We start from the raw sequence: 15,494 nt of genomic DNA, 5'->3' as shown, positions 1-15,494 counted from the left end.
CACACAGTGCAAAAATAATGGTCACAGCTTCATATTTAATGTGGAATCACTTTAAGTATACAAGATTTCAAAAGATCCAGAAACTGGTCAAGAGTTAAAAGCCCATAGAACAAAAATACAGGAAATCCAAAATACATCTTCATCCTTTTCAATCCTAAATTTTAGGGTCACATGCCTGAATAGACAAGTTTGCTTTATAAGGAAAGAAACTTTGGTATGGAGTCAGACTAGCCACATGAATAGCACCTGTAGCTTTCAAAATAAATAGTAATGGCTTACTATACACCATGTCAGCATAATACCATCTTAAAGAAAAACAAACTAAGAACAAGCATATGCTTGAAGCTATGCATCAATGCTGGACAACAGAAACTAGTGTAACCCCTTTTTAAAGTAACTTTAAAGCACTTCTGCTTTCTACATTTCTGATGCTGAACTCAGTAAGAAATCTTCCTTACAGTGAAAAAAACCTTCCTTTTTAGCTAACCAATGGTAATTCCTTAACAATTGCAGTCTGATGCTCGAAGAACACTGTACTACATTGTTCCTTTAAATTTTCAGACTCACTCTATTTTTCTAAAATATTGTATTTTTATTCCATAGGCCTAGGCTGTTTGCAGCAGGTGTTGCAAACAGAAATATCCCCAAGAGTTACTTATTAAAAAGGTCAAAGATAAATTCGACCTCAAAGTGAAATTTTTTTCTTTTTTTTTTTTTTTTTTTTTTTTTTTTTTTTTTTTTTTTTACAATAACTGGTACCAGGAGTTAACAAGTGATCTTTGTAATGTGTGATGCTCTCCCACAGCCAGTAATGAACTAGTTACCGGAATGTTAGTCTATGTTATTCTGTGTTTTAAGGGTTTGCAACAAAGCATAATACACATAGAACAGAATGAGTGAAACTTCAGTTCCCAGTGTATAATGAATTTTAGTAATTTAATAAATTTTAGTTTTTATTTGTGTATTCCACTGTAGTGCTGTGACAACAAATCACACCTGTGTACCAGAGCATACATCAACAGTATGATGTAACTTGACTTACACCACTGCTATATTTAGCTTTTTGAAAGAGACATAAGCATACACTATGGCCACATGAAATAATTTTCTGGGTTTTTTCTTTGATAACCTTCACTTTTTCAGTAATACTTCACTTTCAAATTTTGAATTATTGAAAAAAAAATAATCACAGATGGTTATTACAGGAATAGCTATTAGGAATAACCTCACAGGCACTGATATGACCAACATTTAGTTTAAGGGCTGAGAGGCATTAATATCATATCAACAAAGTTTACTGAAAGAATGACTAACTTTGTCTACATGGGAACTGCCTGCTTCTGCTTGTATGTTGAGAAAAGAAATTCAGAAAGTTATTTTTTGGCCTTGCTATGTCACAAAGTCAATCGTACAAAGACCTATGCATTTAAACTAAGGTGATAAATTTCAAAAGCCCTTCTATTAAAAAAAAAACAACAACAAACCATCATGCAAAACTCTGATCAATTATGCAGCTGCTTTAAAACTGTTTCAAGACCATACTGTATATATTAGCTTTTATACTGCTAATGCACAACTAACAGCAAACTTGATTAGATTAACACAAATTTGTCTTAATTACACCGTTATATCACACTAAGGAGACAAATGCCACAATATTGGCAAAAAACATTTAATTCTGAGCACTCAAATGGCAGGATAATTATGTGTTGTAACCCCTTCACGTTTAGAAAAAAAAACATAATCCTGCAGTCTCACTTTACAAAAAAAAATGTTGTAAAATATTAACTGGAAGGGGAACAGTTTATCTATCTAACACAAAGTAACTTATACACCTAGTGTCAAAGGCAAACAGAAAAACTTCTAAATAAAAAGTCAAAATACACCTAGCAACAGAAGCACAAATGCTGCATTAAAAAGTCAAGAGAAGAAGACAACGCACTTGTTAATAAAAAAGACCAAAAAAAAACAGAAGAAAAGTTACTAAAGTTAGCAACATATTTAAAGAAAATACAACAAGGGAAAACTAATTTTTCTTAGTATAACAGAGTTTCCATTTGCAGTCTTCCCATCCATAATTTGTCTGGAACAGTACATCCATTTAACTATTCAGAATCTCTTGGAAGACCTACAATGTTCTCTTCCAAATCTAACTTCTGAGTTGGTTTTGGATGTTTTAAACAGACATTATTATGAATGAAATAAAAGCAAGGCAGCAAATGGACATTTTATCACCTTTGATCTTAGCACTGATGACAAACATTTTTAAAAGTTATCATAATCTTTTTTGTCTTTTTTCCCCTCTGCTTCAAATCCATCAACCCCATCACTGTCCCTTCTCCTTTTACGATTATTATGGATGTTGAAGCGTTGATTCATTTGTGGTAATGGATCCATTCCTAAAACTTTGTGTATCTGACGGAATGCAAGGAGTCGCAGTGCAAACTAAAAAAGGGTAGAAAAAAGACATTTCTGTTAGAAAGATGTTTGAGTACTTTGTCAAACAAACAAAGAACATTAATGGTCTATGAAACTATCCTTAGTTCTCATTATCACCTCTTCCTTCCTTCAACAAAGTCAACACAATAAAATATGTGTGTCATATTCACTGCTTCTGTACAAAGTGTTATCATCTTAGTGTAAAAATAATGTTCATCAGTTTTGAGCTGCTGGACTTGCACTGAGACAGCCAAAGCCTGTTAAATGTCCCATTACACATTAGTAATAATCTTTAGCAAAAGGATCAAATGAAGAGGCAGGGGCAGTAACCTCTTAAGCTGCAGTTATGAATGGTCAATACTGTAAGTGCACACAACACATATTAAAAATAAAACTTACACTGATTTGTTAATAAAATACTAAATGCCAATGTAATTTTAAATTTAGTAACATACTGCTGTGAGCATCTTTACAGATATATGTAGATGGGAGTACTCCAAACTTTTCAGGAAAAAATGTTAACTTTTGTGCAATTATGAACACTACTCTACATCCTCCATTGTGACATTTTAATTGCCTAGCTTAAGAATGAGTATCTGAATGATCAAACAATATTCTACGAAAGGAAAATTAATCTCCACCTCATAGCTCCATAAAAAAACCTCAAACAACCAAAAACCAAACCAGAACAACCCCCCCCAAAATAAACAGCCATCAAATTTACTTACTTCACACGTTTCCTCACCTGTGCACTTGAAGTAATATCCTCTCGTTGCTGATCTGTCATTACAGCAAGTGTATCAAAAGGATCTTTTTCACAAGGGTCCAGAAGGCCAGGACCACCTACAATGGTTTGGCTAATTAGTAGCACATCTCTACCTTATTTCAACCAAGAATACAGATTTTACATTAGTTAACAATGAGTATCAAGACACTGATCAAATGCAACTTGCCTTTAAGGATGATCCCTGAAGATATACACTCAAAAACTCTTCTCAGTGCATCCCCAGGACTCTGTGGTCCAGTAGCGCTGCTAATGGCTTTTTCCACAAGCAGCTCCATAGCCTAGACCAACAATAAGAAAATACAGTCAATTTCCAAGACACATTAAACAAGAAAAAAGCTGCTACTGTTGTTCAATACAGTACTTTTTAATCTGGAGTTCTGAAAAACCTTACATCATAGAATGCTTTTGGTTAAAAACTGCTTTATTTTAAAAGATGAATAGAAAGAAAGGTGGTGGAAGATTTGAGTATTGGTACTGATATGCTTCTTCTCATCACAAGTTTTTCAAAAGTTTTATAGAAATGTATAGAGTAGTAACCTGCCTGTGCAGGTAGACAACTTATCCAGCCATTTTTCTGAGTGTACGAAACATGGTGGGGTCACCTGAATCTTGTCAGCTGCATGAATATACTGCACACAATGTATCTAATGAAATTAACAGGATGCTCTAGAAAGTTTTTGTGGCTTTTTTTTGTACCAGAGTACAGAAACTTAGAGCATCAACAACCTAATTATATTTCAACATTTAAGTGCTTACTGGTTCTTCAGTTTAGCAAAACTGAAGTTCACGGCATGTTTTGCTCCTGGGTATTGGCCAAAATTAACTCAGATGTTAAACAAGTGTAAAAATGATGATACACAGGTTTTCTAAAATTTAGACTTTATTTTATATTAGTTAAAATGGTTTAAGTCATTAGCTGTATTTTAAATATGCTTCTGTGAACATTTCAATTTTTTACTTTTATTAGACATTATTTTTTCCAGAAAAACCTACAAAAGCTAGTTGTAAAAGTAAGGAACAGCTTTCCTGATTTTCTTTTGCAGCATTGAAATGATGTTTCAATACTACCTCTTGTGCAAATTTAATTCTCAGACAATATCTCTTGTTTTTTGGTCAGTTTTCTTTTTGAGGTTTGTTTTTTGGTCCTTCCCCTCCCCACTGAGTTTACAGATGTTTAAATGTTGCCTTTTATTTGTACTTTCCTGGAGTAAATGCCTATTCTGATGCGTGCAAGGAACTACAGGCTGTGATGATTACAATCCGTCCCTAAGGGCGCCCATTCCTTTCTATTTGACCTCCATTTAACTGACAAATTTGATCCTTGAGCATGGTTATTTCCATTATATCACTTAGAACTTAGCAACAGTGATATAGTTGTTTTCAAATATGAAATAAAATGTAGCAGGAAAGAAAAAAAGCAGATAATGATTTTGCATTTATTCAAGTCTAGGTTTTTTGGATCCTCATAATACACTGAACCCTACAACTTAATCCAAAGAGAATATCCAGTACAATGCCCTGATGTTTATATGCACAAAATATTGGACTTCAAGTTTGAAAAACCAACCTTGAATAATAGTTTCTTTTAACTTCTAGGAAGCTGACAAAATTATTTTAATTTAGTTTTTTTTAGTGTACATAAACACTACTAATGTCAGTATTTAGACTTCCTAATATATTTTATTTTCACAACTACTGAGATTATTTTTGCAAAGCTCTGGTATCTCTTTGGCTTGTAACAGGCTTGTAGCACACAGGCTAGGAGAAGCTCTCTGAGAAAAAAAAAAATTGATTTCTTTGATCTATAAAATTCCACCACTAACTGGCAGAAATTATGTATGTATTTAAAACCACCATTTTAATGATGTTATTTTTTTTCTTTTCAGTAAGACTTTGCCAGTGGGCCAGAAAACAGCTGACAACACAGACTTCCATATTGATACATGTCACTGACAACGCATCAGGTACCAGGAGCAAATCAGGAATCACTTTTGGAGAGGACTGAGATGAATCTAAGCCTGACATACTGATGCATTAATTTCTTCTCTTCTGGAAGTGCCTTACAACAAATAATGTGAGAACTTGTTCTTCATATATGTGCCTTCTGTGTGTTGCAACAGTTCTAAGGATGCTTTTCCACAGCTATGCCAGAGGTTACTTTTTGGCAATTCAGCATCATAGTTGGATTGAAAGGACACTTGCTTACTTCTTCTAAGCTATGTTTGTACAGTGAAAGGTAGCACAGAAACTGTCACTATTTTTTGTAACTTTAAATACTTAAAACCCAGAAATAACCATCCCACATTTATTCCAGAAGCAATAAAAACTATCATAAGTGATTTAATAAAGTTGCCTGCAAGCCTGGTACAGTTGTAGAACATTTCTCATTGAAATAATTCCAGCTGCTCTAACTGTCTTGACAATACTACTGCTCTTTCTGTCAAAACTGAAAAGGAAGCAGCACAGTGCAACAGGGTTTGTCTGTGAAACAAAAATCAGAGCTAGGTGTACTTCCACATGATGCGTGTTTCAGAGATTTTGCTTCAGACTAACTTCATCCAGTCCACAGACTGAACATCTGTTAATATTTGGAGCAAAAGCTGCACCCTTGGAGAACATCTTTTAAGGTAGTAAATGCAAAAGGAATGCCCCAAGAACACTAAGCAGCAAGAATGAAGAGGCAACCAAATAAAACCTAGGAGATTCAAGTTCTGCTGATTGAACGCTAATGGTGACAGATACACAGTGTTCATCTCGCAGAAGGGACATTATTAATGATCACTGGAATTACTGTGATTTTTTTCTTTCAAGTAGCTTTCTGTTAGCACAGAACTATCTGGGCACAGATGACATTATTTTAGGTAAGTTTCAGTAAACTCCAAGCAACCGGTGATTAGAAAAAATTATTATATACAGAGTAATGGAAAAAAAAAAAAAGCTAAAATCCATAACAAGAATGTGACCAACCAACAACACAAAAGAATAAGAAAATTCCTTTTTTTGAGAAAAAAATTTCCAGTTTCAAGTGAGAAAGCTTAACAACATTAAATCTTCAGAGGAAACCTGGATTTTTTTGTTGGGAAAAAACTTTAAAACCACCAAACAAACCCCCTCCTCACTTCCTGAAAAAGTCTACATTTAAAAACTGTAGTAACGCTTCCCTATGGTTTACTTGCAGTACCATGTGCATTAAAAATACTCATTCAAAAGAACATTACTTACCCAGCTTGGAAAATCAGACCAAGTTGGAACCCGCTGACAAAGGTCACGAAGAATACGTATGATAATCACACAGGACTGCAGACCATTAGCTCTAGCCTTGAGAGCAATACAAAATCAAATTAATTAATCCCAGCACTTCCAGCAAAATAGGAATTGCTGAAAGACTAAAACACCACTGTTCAATGGAAGCTCAGATACAAGATCGAAACAAGTAATTCTACAACTTTATTCCATGAGCTGCCATTTACAGCAGTATTTTATACAGGGTTAGTAATTTAAGGTGGCAGAAGTCAAAGTGCACAGGTTATACAAGAATAACATTTCTTGATCCCCTGTACACTTTGACCTATGTTCACTTGTAACAATAAATACAGTATCTTTCTATATTAGAAATAAAAAGGATAAAGTAAAGATCTAAGAAATAGGTATAGAGACTGAAAGGTCAAGTGAATCTGTTTGGTTTCTTTATCGTGCCTTTGCCAGAAGGCAAAGTCACTAAACCAAACAGTTGCTTCTCACCTTTACACTTAATACACTTAAAGAAATAGGAAAAAAAGTCTTAAATTTAAACACAAAGCTTTAAACACATTTTCCATTATTTAAAGCAAAGTTACTCTGCAGCCTTATGGAATATGTAACAAATATACAACATATGATCACCCCAAGCGAGTCAAGCTTTCAACATCGCCTCCTCAATGACCAGAAAAAAAAATACTGTGTCAAATGAGCCATTAACTGCATAAAGCAGTTCCTCCATACTCAACCTTCTACATTTAAATTTAGGGACCAGAAAAAAAAATATTAAGTATTATTAGCATGAACAACGTTGAAGTGTTTTCACACAATTAAACATTTATAGTGCAACGGAACTAATCTCTCATAAGGCTACACGAAGAAAGTAAAATGATGTTCCGAACCTGGAACCACTTAGCGTGGCGTAGAGCAGCCAGAGCGTCAAGGCATTTTTGCCTGTCCAAGACGTCCGGTGGGTCTTTCACCATACCCGAGGTTACATCTAAAATGGATTGAATTGGCAAAATGCAGTGAGGAATGGGTGTTTGACCAGGTGAGCAAGACACTTCCTTAAAATAGCTTCAATGTCACACATGCCATTTGAAGTTTAAACCCTTGAGTAACAAATGTGAATGTTCAACAAAAGCCATTCAATTGGGATTAGGGGATCAACCCAGTATAAAGTTCAAGAGCATATAATATTTAGCTCTGAGGTTATTTTCAAATGCATTGCAGATTATGCAATGCGTAGTACTTCTTTATTTAAACTAACACTGGAAAAACACATATCCCCTAAAATTAAATACTGAAGGAAGGATGGTTGGACACAGTGCACCAGCACAGAGAACACAAGACAGAAGGAACACAAAAATCCACTTTAACTAAGTAGAAACATTGAAACTTAGTTTCTTTAAATTTTAATGGTTATGTGTTATTTAGGACCTCTTCCTAAAGGAAAATCTAAGTATTAACAAACTTTAAAAGCACTAGATGTTTAGTAATGTTGTTATTTTCATCATACCTTAAACTTGGTATTATTTTGCTTAAAAAACCTGACTAAAGGAATATGAAATGTTCTTCAATATTACAGAGTTCCATTAAATTCTAGTACTCTCTCTCTTACTGATATAAACAAAACTCCTCAGCCCATAATATATGTGCTCCAATGTAATTTAGCATGCAAGGATCTGAAAAGGGACTGCTTTACTTAAGATTCAGCAAGAAAAAGAAAAGATAGCGAGTCTGAAAACCAAAGCAGAATGTCTGAAAGATAAATATAGTAGATCTTTTCTTTTTAAATGTTCAGAACAGGATTTAATTACCAAGCTGATTGCTTTTTTACCAGAAAGGAACAGACCACATGGAGTGGTTTAATCAATTAAACTGGAACCCCTGAACAATGAGTTCCTTAAAAACTCTACAGATATAATGCAGTGATCAGCTTTAGTAGTTCTGTTTTAGTAATTATGAAAACTGTATCGGTACGACAACTGGTGATTCACTAGAAAAGATGAATCAAGAAGCCCTCACTCAATGACACTCATTTCACAGGAGCTGGCTGTATGGAACAATAGTTTACTCCAGCAAGATATAAATGTAGATAAGTCAGAGAACAAAAGAAATAAAATAAATAAATAAATGAATAATTGGGACTCATGGAACATGCCTGCAAGGAGCTTCTAGGGATGCTGCAGAAAGACAGCTCTGAAATCACCTATTTTACACAAATGTAAAATAAATATTAGGATCCTTTACTATACAAAGAGTTAAAAAGCCATGAATTAACATGGTGGTATGACTTTGCAATACGATACTGACATTTAATCTGAAGTTCTACATTCAGATTTGAGCATTACTACTTAAGGGATAGTCCCATTGCTCTGCACAGAGCTAAAACGGATTTCAAAGTAAGACTGAAGCTGAGAAGAACAGAGGTATCTTCTCACACAGATATTCGAACTGATGAACTATTTGTTAAAGCAGAAAAATGAAAAACTGCACTAACAAGGTACTTACAGAGCAAATGAACACATTTAAAGCAGTATTTCCTTTGAAACAGAACAAAGTTAAAAGAACCCAAACCAAAACCTATGTAAGAGAGGTGCTAGGTAAGGTAACAAGTACAGTCTGGATAGAAAAGACATTTAGAGAAAACCCACAGCAGGAAAAAAATGGCAAAGTAAGGCTGAGAAATTAGAAACAAGGATTGTTGGACCTAGTAGCCTAATCAGTCAACTGTTTTCATTATTTTAAAACTAACATGCAAATAGGTGACACTGTGCCAACTTTTAGCACAATAATTAATTATATAATTTGAAACTCCAATTACTTCTAGCTCTGAGAAACTTCAATTTGGAATAGAATTTTACTAAAAAGAATTACAGCTGAAGTGCACAGAAGAGAATCTTTCTCAGTGCTGGAAATGTTGACCTAAAATGTGCTACTAATAGATATCATATGAATACCCTTGAAAATTGTAAAGACTCTTGAAAGTCAGAAGTTGCCAAGGCACCTATTGCACTGAGAGTACATGAACTAAAAAAGAAAAAGGTATCAAGGAAACTCTTGTAATATTTAATCTGTGGATTTTTGCATCTGTTTCACAGGTCAGGATTAACCCCTTAAAGACTATTTAACTAAATTCAGATGCCTAACCTACCACCCTGTTAAGCTAAGACAAAAAACTGAATTAATTTGCAAAACACAAGCACGAATTCTTACCCTATATAACTTATGACTAGCCTAAATATAAGGGGTTAATCTTATTCAGTTAGACATGCTGTGTCCACACTACCTCTTCATTGAAAGTTAACAGGTATATAAATTTGGTAAGTTTCATTATGTGAAATACATCTTACCCAGCCAACTATTCCAAGACTAGTGTGAACACTGCTTAATTCTAGGAGAGAGACAAAGACGAAAAGAAAAAAAACCAAAACAAAACCACAGAGCACAGCAGATGCTAGGACTATGCATCCAAACCCCCTCCTTTGTAAAGCATGGCAGGTGTGACACTGAGCTGTAGAAAACCTTGGTCAAAAATCCTTCCGATGTCTTGGCAGCAACCCCTGACAGGAATCAAGTCTCTCAGCTAGAAGGCTTTGGACCGGGGCTGTTAGCTAAGGATAAAAAAGACACACGCGCACACATATGTGTTTACAAGTATGTACACTTTGTTTGCTGAGGGAAGGGTTCCACAGCAGGGGTTAGAACATGTCGAATACATTAGATTTGGTAAACTGTCAAACGCACAATACTGCAAGGAACAGTAGCTATGCGGTTAACAATTTTATTTCACTGTTTTTTCTTTTTTTTTAGCCTTTTATCATATAATGGGATTATTACACATCAAACATGATTCTACTCCATGTGCAAGTCTCAGTCTCATCTTTACTCAAACTGGTTCTTCCGGTAAAGCCTTCCTTTCACCTGAACTAGCTCCCCAAGCAGGCTAAAAAAACCTTTAAACCATTGTAAGACACAGAGCATGAGAAGCTGCAGTAAGAGAAAACAAACACATACTGTTACTCTGCAGCAAATAAGGAGCAGTCTTCATGATAACGTCTTCTTTGCTGCAATAATTTGCAATTCAGTCTTCTATTTGCTCTAGTTTCAAAAGTTTTCTGTACATCCATTTTATGATGCTCAGTGTCTTGAAGAGAAATCTAACTTGATTTTGCTTGCCTAGAGGTTCTTTATTCAGCAGTGAATAAACTCACAATGATAATTTTAACTCAAGTGTGGGTCAGACAAAAATACTGATTTGTTTCCTTTAGGTGCAGTAAATTAAGGGATTGATGGCAGTAATTTGAAATTCATTTTGCATCATAGAATTTCAGGCCTGAAACCACTTAACTGAAATAGAGTATTGTGGCAGGATCAGTATTACACTTTTACACAGTATGTTAAGAAATAAACATGGTGTTTAAGGTTAACTTAATTTAATAGTTAATCTAATTTAATAATCAAATGTTTTAAGTTTAAGTATTCTTTATAAACTTAAATAATCTGTGAAGTCTGACTTAGCACAGATAAACCAAGAGTCATGTTACCTTTAGACTGTAAAAAAAAACAAGTAAAATTGGCTGAGTGTGACAGTACATGTACAAAGCCTTTGCAGCTAGGAATAATACGTATAGCTGAAAAATCATGTACAAAGCACTCTTACAGACTCTTCAGAAGTCATCCAAACCAGAGAATGCATCTCTGGATTTTTCTTTCTGACTATGGAAGATGACTTTGTCAAGTCAGCTTGCTTACAATGCCCTAGTCAAAGCTACAGGACATTTACTAATGCAATATAAAAACCTAAGGTATTTTAGAGGACATGTAATGATGACATGAAATAAAAAAAACCTCAGTGGCTTATATAATACGTATATACACAAGCACATGTATACATACACACACACATTTTTCAACCAGTATGAGAAGTGTTAAGATAGCCTCAGATTTCCTATTTGTATGTTCACTGTCAAACACCAGAACCCTGATTGCCCTATCTCTTTCAACTAGGAAAATACAGGTTTGAAAGGAAACAAAAGTGAATTTTATCTGACCCGCAAACAAAAAGAACCAATGTACTGCAGACATTAATCATGCTTATTGGCTTTAAAGCTTTTGGAGCTTTCAAAGTGTTACAGAACAGACCCTAAAGCAACACTGCTGGCACCAGAGAAACTGTGGACTTCAGAAATGAAAATCGATTTACAAGCTCCACCTTCCACTTCAGGTCAACACAAAGCCATTTCTTATTGTACTAGTCTGGGTTTGCCAGTTGGATAGAAGACTGATTGTAATACCAGGAGCCTAAATATACTCAAAAAGCACTCCAGACCAAAAAGCAACCTCAGAGAGCTGGAAAAAATTGCATAGTCTTTTAAAGTTAGAAGCACTGTTACCATCCAAAGTATTATAAAAGTGCAATTAAAGTGGCACTGCTATTTGGAATATGTAAATGATAGTAATGCTGATCCAGTTGAAAACCAAAAACCTGTGATCTAATTTTCTAAAACCATACAATCTTTCTCTTAGGGGAAGACTGCTCTAGTAAGCCAGTTTATAGCCACTTGCTATAAAATACTTAAGTTTTCCACATAATTTTAAAAGTGAGGAAAAAAATATTCAACTTTGTACCTTTTCCAGAAAGCTGAGGTTGGATATAAAGTTAGAAATTTAAAAAATTAAATAAATGAATCATATAAACATTTATTTTAACCAACTGTTCTCTACCAAGACTTGTTGAAAAATAAGGTTTTGATCAAATGCATGTGCCAGCATGTTGCCTTCCAGGACCTTAATGTCATCTTAAGCAGAATAGATAAAACATAAAAAAAATGGGTGAGAAAGAAGTAACATCTTTAACAGCTTCCCAACCTCCATCCCTCATGTTCTCCTCCCGAATGATTGGAGATGTCAGTGTGATAGTAACTTGCATTTTGGGTTCCACACATGAATTTAAAATTATTGCTGCTTCTGGGACTGCACACTTGATATCATATTTCTCAGGACTTATTACCTAAATATTGAGAAACAGAAATTTCCATTAGCATGTAGTCACGAAAAGTATGGGGAAGAAAATGGATTTCAACAGAACGATAAACACAGCATAATTACATGAAGCAGGTATCTCTGTATTCAAAGAAACCAAAGCATACACAATTAAGATATACGTATGAATTTGCATACTGTTTCCAAATAACAAAAGAAAATACACAGCAGTCACCAAGAATGCAAAAGAAATAGATTTCACATACAGGAAATTAATATACAAGTAAGTTTTGTTACAAGAACACTTGACACTGTTTCAGATAAAGAAAATCCTCAGTGTATGTAAAAAGTCAGCTGGTATGTTTCTCACTGGAACACAGGAGCCTTTAAAAAGCAGGAAGGTGCAGTGGTGATTCTTCAAGCTCACAGTTACAGGATGGGTACTGCTAGGTACATGCTATACTTGGCTATCACAACATGGTAAGGACCAAGGGCAAAATAAAAACCAGTGAAAAAATGGAAGAGTAATTAACCCAGTAGTTATTTTGAATCGCTTCTTGCAACTACATTTAATAATACCCTTAAAAGGAAGCTGTAGGCACCTCAGTCACCTTACTCAACAAAAGAGGGACAAGTGACTTCTCCACAAATTCAGACCAAGATGTGTAGTTTTAATTTTTTTTTTCTGGTCTGTTACTTCGAAGAAGAGCAAACTCAAGATTATTTTCTAATTACTCTGATTCTGCTAAAGCTTCTACCATGCCACTGATTTCTGTCAAACACTTTAGCAGGCTGCATTGAAATGCTGTGACAAGCATTCTATAACTGTGGTAGACAGGCTTTGTGCAGCAGCGGACAGAGACTTTATTCTGTACTTGTTTTCCTGTAGGAATTCAGCAAATGGTTTATATTAATTCCACTGAATAGTCTAAGACTCCATGTTATTTATTTTTTTTTAAAGGGCCAAAATTAAAAAAAACCAACAACACACAGCACTTATTTCACTAACTGTGAAACTACGAAATGCTAACACATATAAATTGGAAACAAGATGTGAGTACAGAAAGACTGGCATTAATGGAGAATTTTGACCTTCAGGCAGCATGTTTCCTGTATCATTGCACAAATTCCCTATATTGCTTCTAGTTACTGGGTAATAGTCTGTTTTCTGCTCATTTCTATTTCCCAATTAAATTGAATCTACATTATGATTGATACTACACCACTGGCATTAACTTGTCTGAACACAACACAGAGAAAGCAGAACATGCAGCACAGTCCCTTAATTCAGATAGAAACGTGCAGAAAATTGGAAGAAATTGAACCTGAGCTATAAATGTGGCACAGTGAGCCCTGCAGACACTTGACTTCAGGCTAGATTCTTACAGTACCTTTAAAAAAATTAGAATCCAATAAACTAAATGCTACTTACTGCAAGTTGTTTGGGAAGACTTTCAGCAATACGAGTGAGTAATGTCTTTGAAGGCTTCTCAGCACATAACAAAACAAGATTGACATTTCGGTCTCCACGGAGCAGCAAACCTTTAGCCAAAACGCCTACCCGTAAAACTCCTTTCAAAGCTCTGTGAATTACAGTTAAAAGTTGCATTTAAGTTAATATTAAAACGTTTAAACTAATCCTGAAGATAGAAAAGTGAAGTAAAATTGGAGTATACTCTTGAGACCATAGTGACTTATACCATATCAAAACCCAAAGAGAAGAGAATCCTTAGAGGACTCACTGACCGGAGTGTAAGAAAGAACTTCAGAAACAAACGATAAAATTCTTAATAAGTAACTAAAAACATACCTATCTTTACTGCCATCTTTTTTGTCATCTCCCTCTTTGTTCTTGCTTTTTTCATGATCAGTCATGTTGTCAGAAACAAGCTTCAAAGCACGTTCAGTAATAGAAACAATTTTTTGGACTGCCTGAAGTTCCTCCTCTGTTGGATATATAGCGGCATGCTTGGTCATCACATAGCGGTCATCAGAGGAGTCAGGGCGACGCAGAGGCTGGACAGAGAGAACAGCGTATTTCTGAAATCTGGGTACACTTCCAAGTTCACAAATGGTAAGTGACTGAAATCCAAACACATGGCTAAACAACAGAATATTCAAACCTCAAAACTGCTGAAATGCAATAAAACATGAAGAGAAGTGCCCTTAGCAAGTTATACTGGTCACAGTCAATTATATCTGAAAAACTGTTAAATTTATCAAAATAAAACAAATTATGAAATCCCAGGATCAAAAGTATCTTCTCAACATAATTATCTATTGTCTTTCTGTCAAGTGGGAAATACCTGCCTACTGCTACAAAATAAAGTGACCATGACTGCCTTCACAGAATCACAGAGGAATTCAAATAGCAAGAGACCTCAGAAGGCTCTCTAGTCCAGCCTCTTGGGCAGACCATGGTCAGCTATATGATCAAATCATATTGCTCAGGGCTATATCCAATTACTTCTTGAAAACTGCTAAAGGTGGAGGCTGCACAACATCTGTGTGAAAAAAAGAATAATTTCCTGCATTCAATCTGAACCCATCTCAGCTTAACCTGGTTGGTTCTCACCCACTCTTGACTGCGTAGAGCCTGGCTCCATTGCCCTCATAATGCACAGGTATCAGAAGGCTATTATGTCCCACTGAAGCTGTCTGTCTCTTCTTCAGGCTCAACAAGGCCAGATCCCTCAGTCTGTCCTCACAGGGCAAGAGTTCCAGACCCCTACACTGAACCTACTATCAGTTACAGTATCTCTCTTGTACTGGAAAACCCAAACCTGAATGCAGTTTTGTAGTCTGTGTCTAACGGATCATAGACCTTCATCTACGGATTATAGACCTGTTAATATAATCCAGGATGTTCTTGGCCTCCATTGCTGCTGCTGACTCACGTTCAGCTTTGCTCTCCGCCATGATACCCAGACCTCTTTCAGCAGGGCTGCTACCCAGCCTGTGCCTCCCCAGCTTTTATCAGTGCAAGGGGTTATTCCTTCCCAAGTGCAGTATTTGCCCTTGCAGAATTCCATACATTTCCTGC

The 15,494-nt window shown here is 35.4% G+C and overlaps 1 protein-coding gene across 1 annotated transcript in view; it reads right to left on the bottom strand.

Annotated features, from left to right (window-relative positions):
- Window positions 1-2,082: 2,082 nt before the first annotated feature.
- Window positions 2,083-15,494, bottom strand: part of ZFR (zinc finger RNA binding protein) — a 55,601-nt gene continuing 42,189 nt past the window's right edge. Inside the window, 8 exon segments of the mRNA XM_010008770.1 lie at window positions 2,083-2,445; window positions 3,185-3,282; window positions 3,393-3,504; window positions 6,449-6,544; window positions 7,366-7,463; window positions 12,338-12,479; window positions 13,884-14,034; window positions 14,262-14,467. Coding sequence (XP_010007072.1) covers window positions 2,266-2,445; window positions 3,185-3,282; window positions 3,393-3,504; window positions 6,449-6,544; window positions 7,366-7,463; window positions 12,338-12,479; window positions 13,884-14,034; window positions 14,262-14,467 — 1,083 coding nt within the window. The 3' untranslated portion in view covers window positions 2,083-2,265.

Source organism: Chaetura pelagica, unplaced genomic scaffold (assembly GCF_000747805.2).
Source record: "Chaetura pelagica isolate M959 unplaced genomic scaffold, ChaPel_1.0 scaffold31, whole genome shotgun sequence".
Classification (NCBI taxonomy): Eukaryota; Metazoa; Chordata; class Aves; order Apodiformes; family Apodidae; genus Chaetura; species Chaetura pelagica.
The sequence above is the reverse complement of the archived record's forward strand: the minus strand, read 5'-3'. Positions and strand labels throughout refer to the sequence as shown.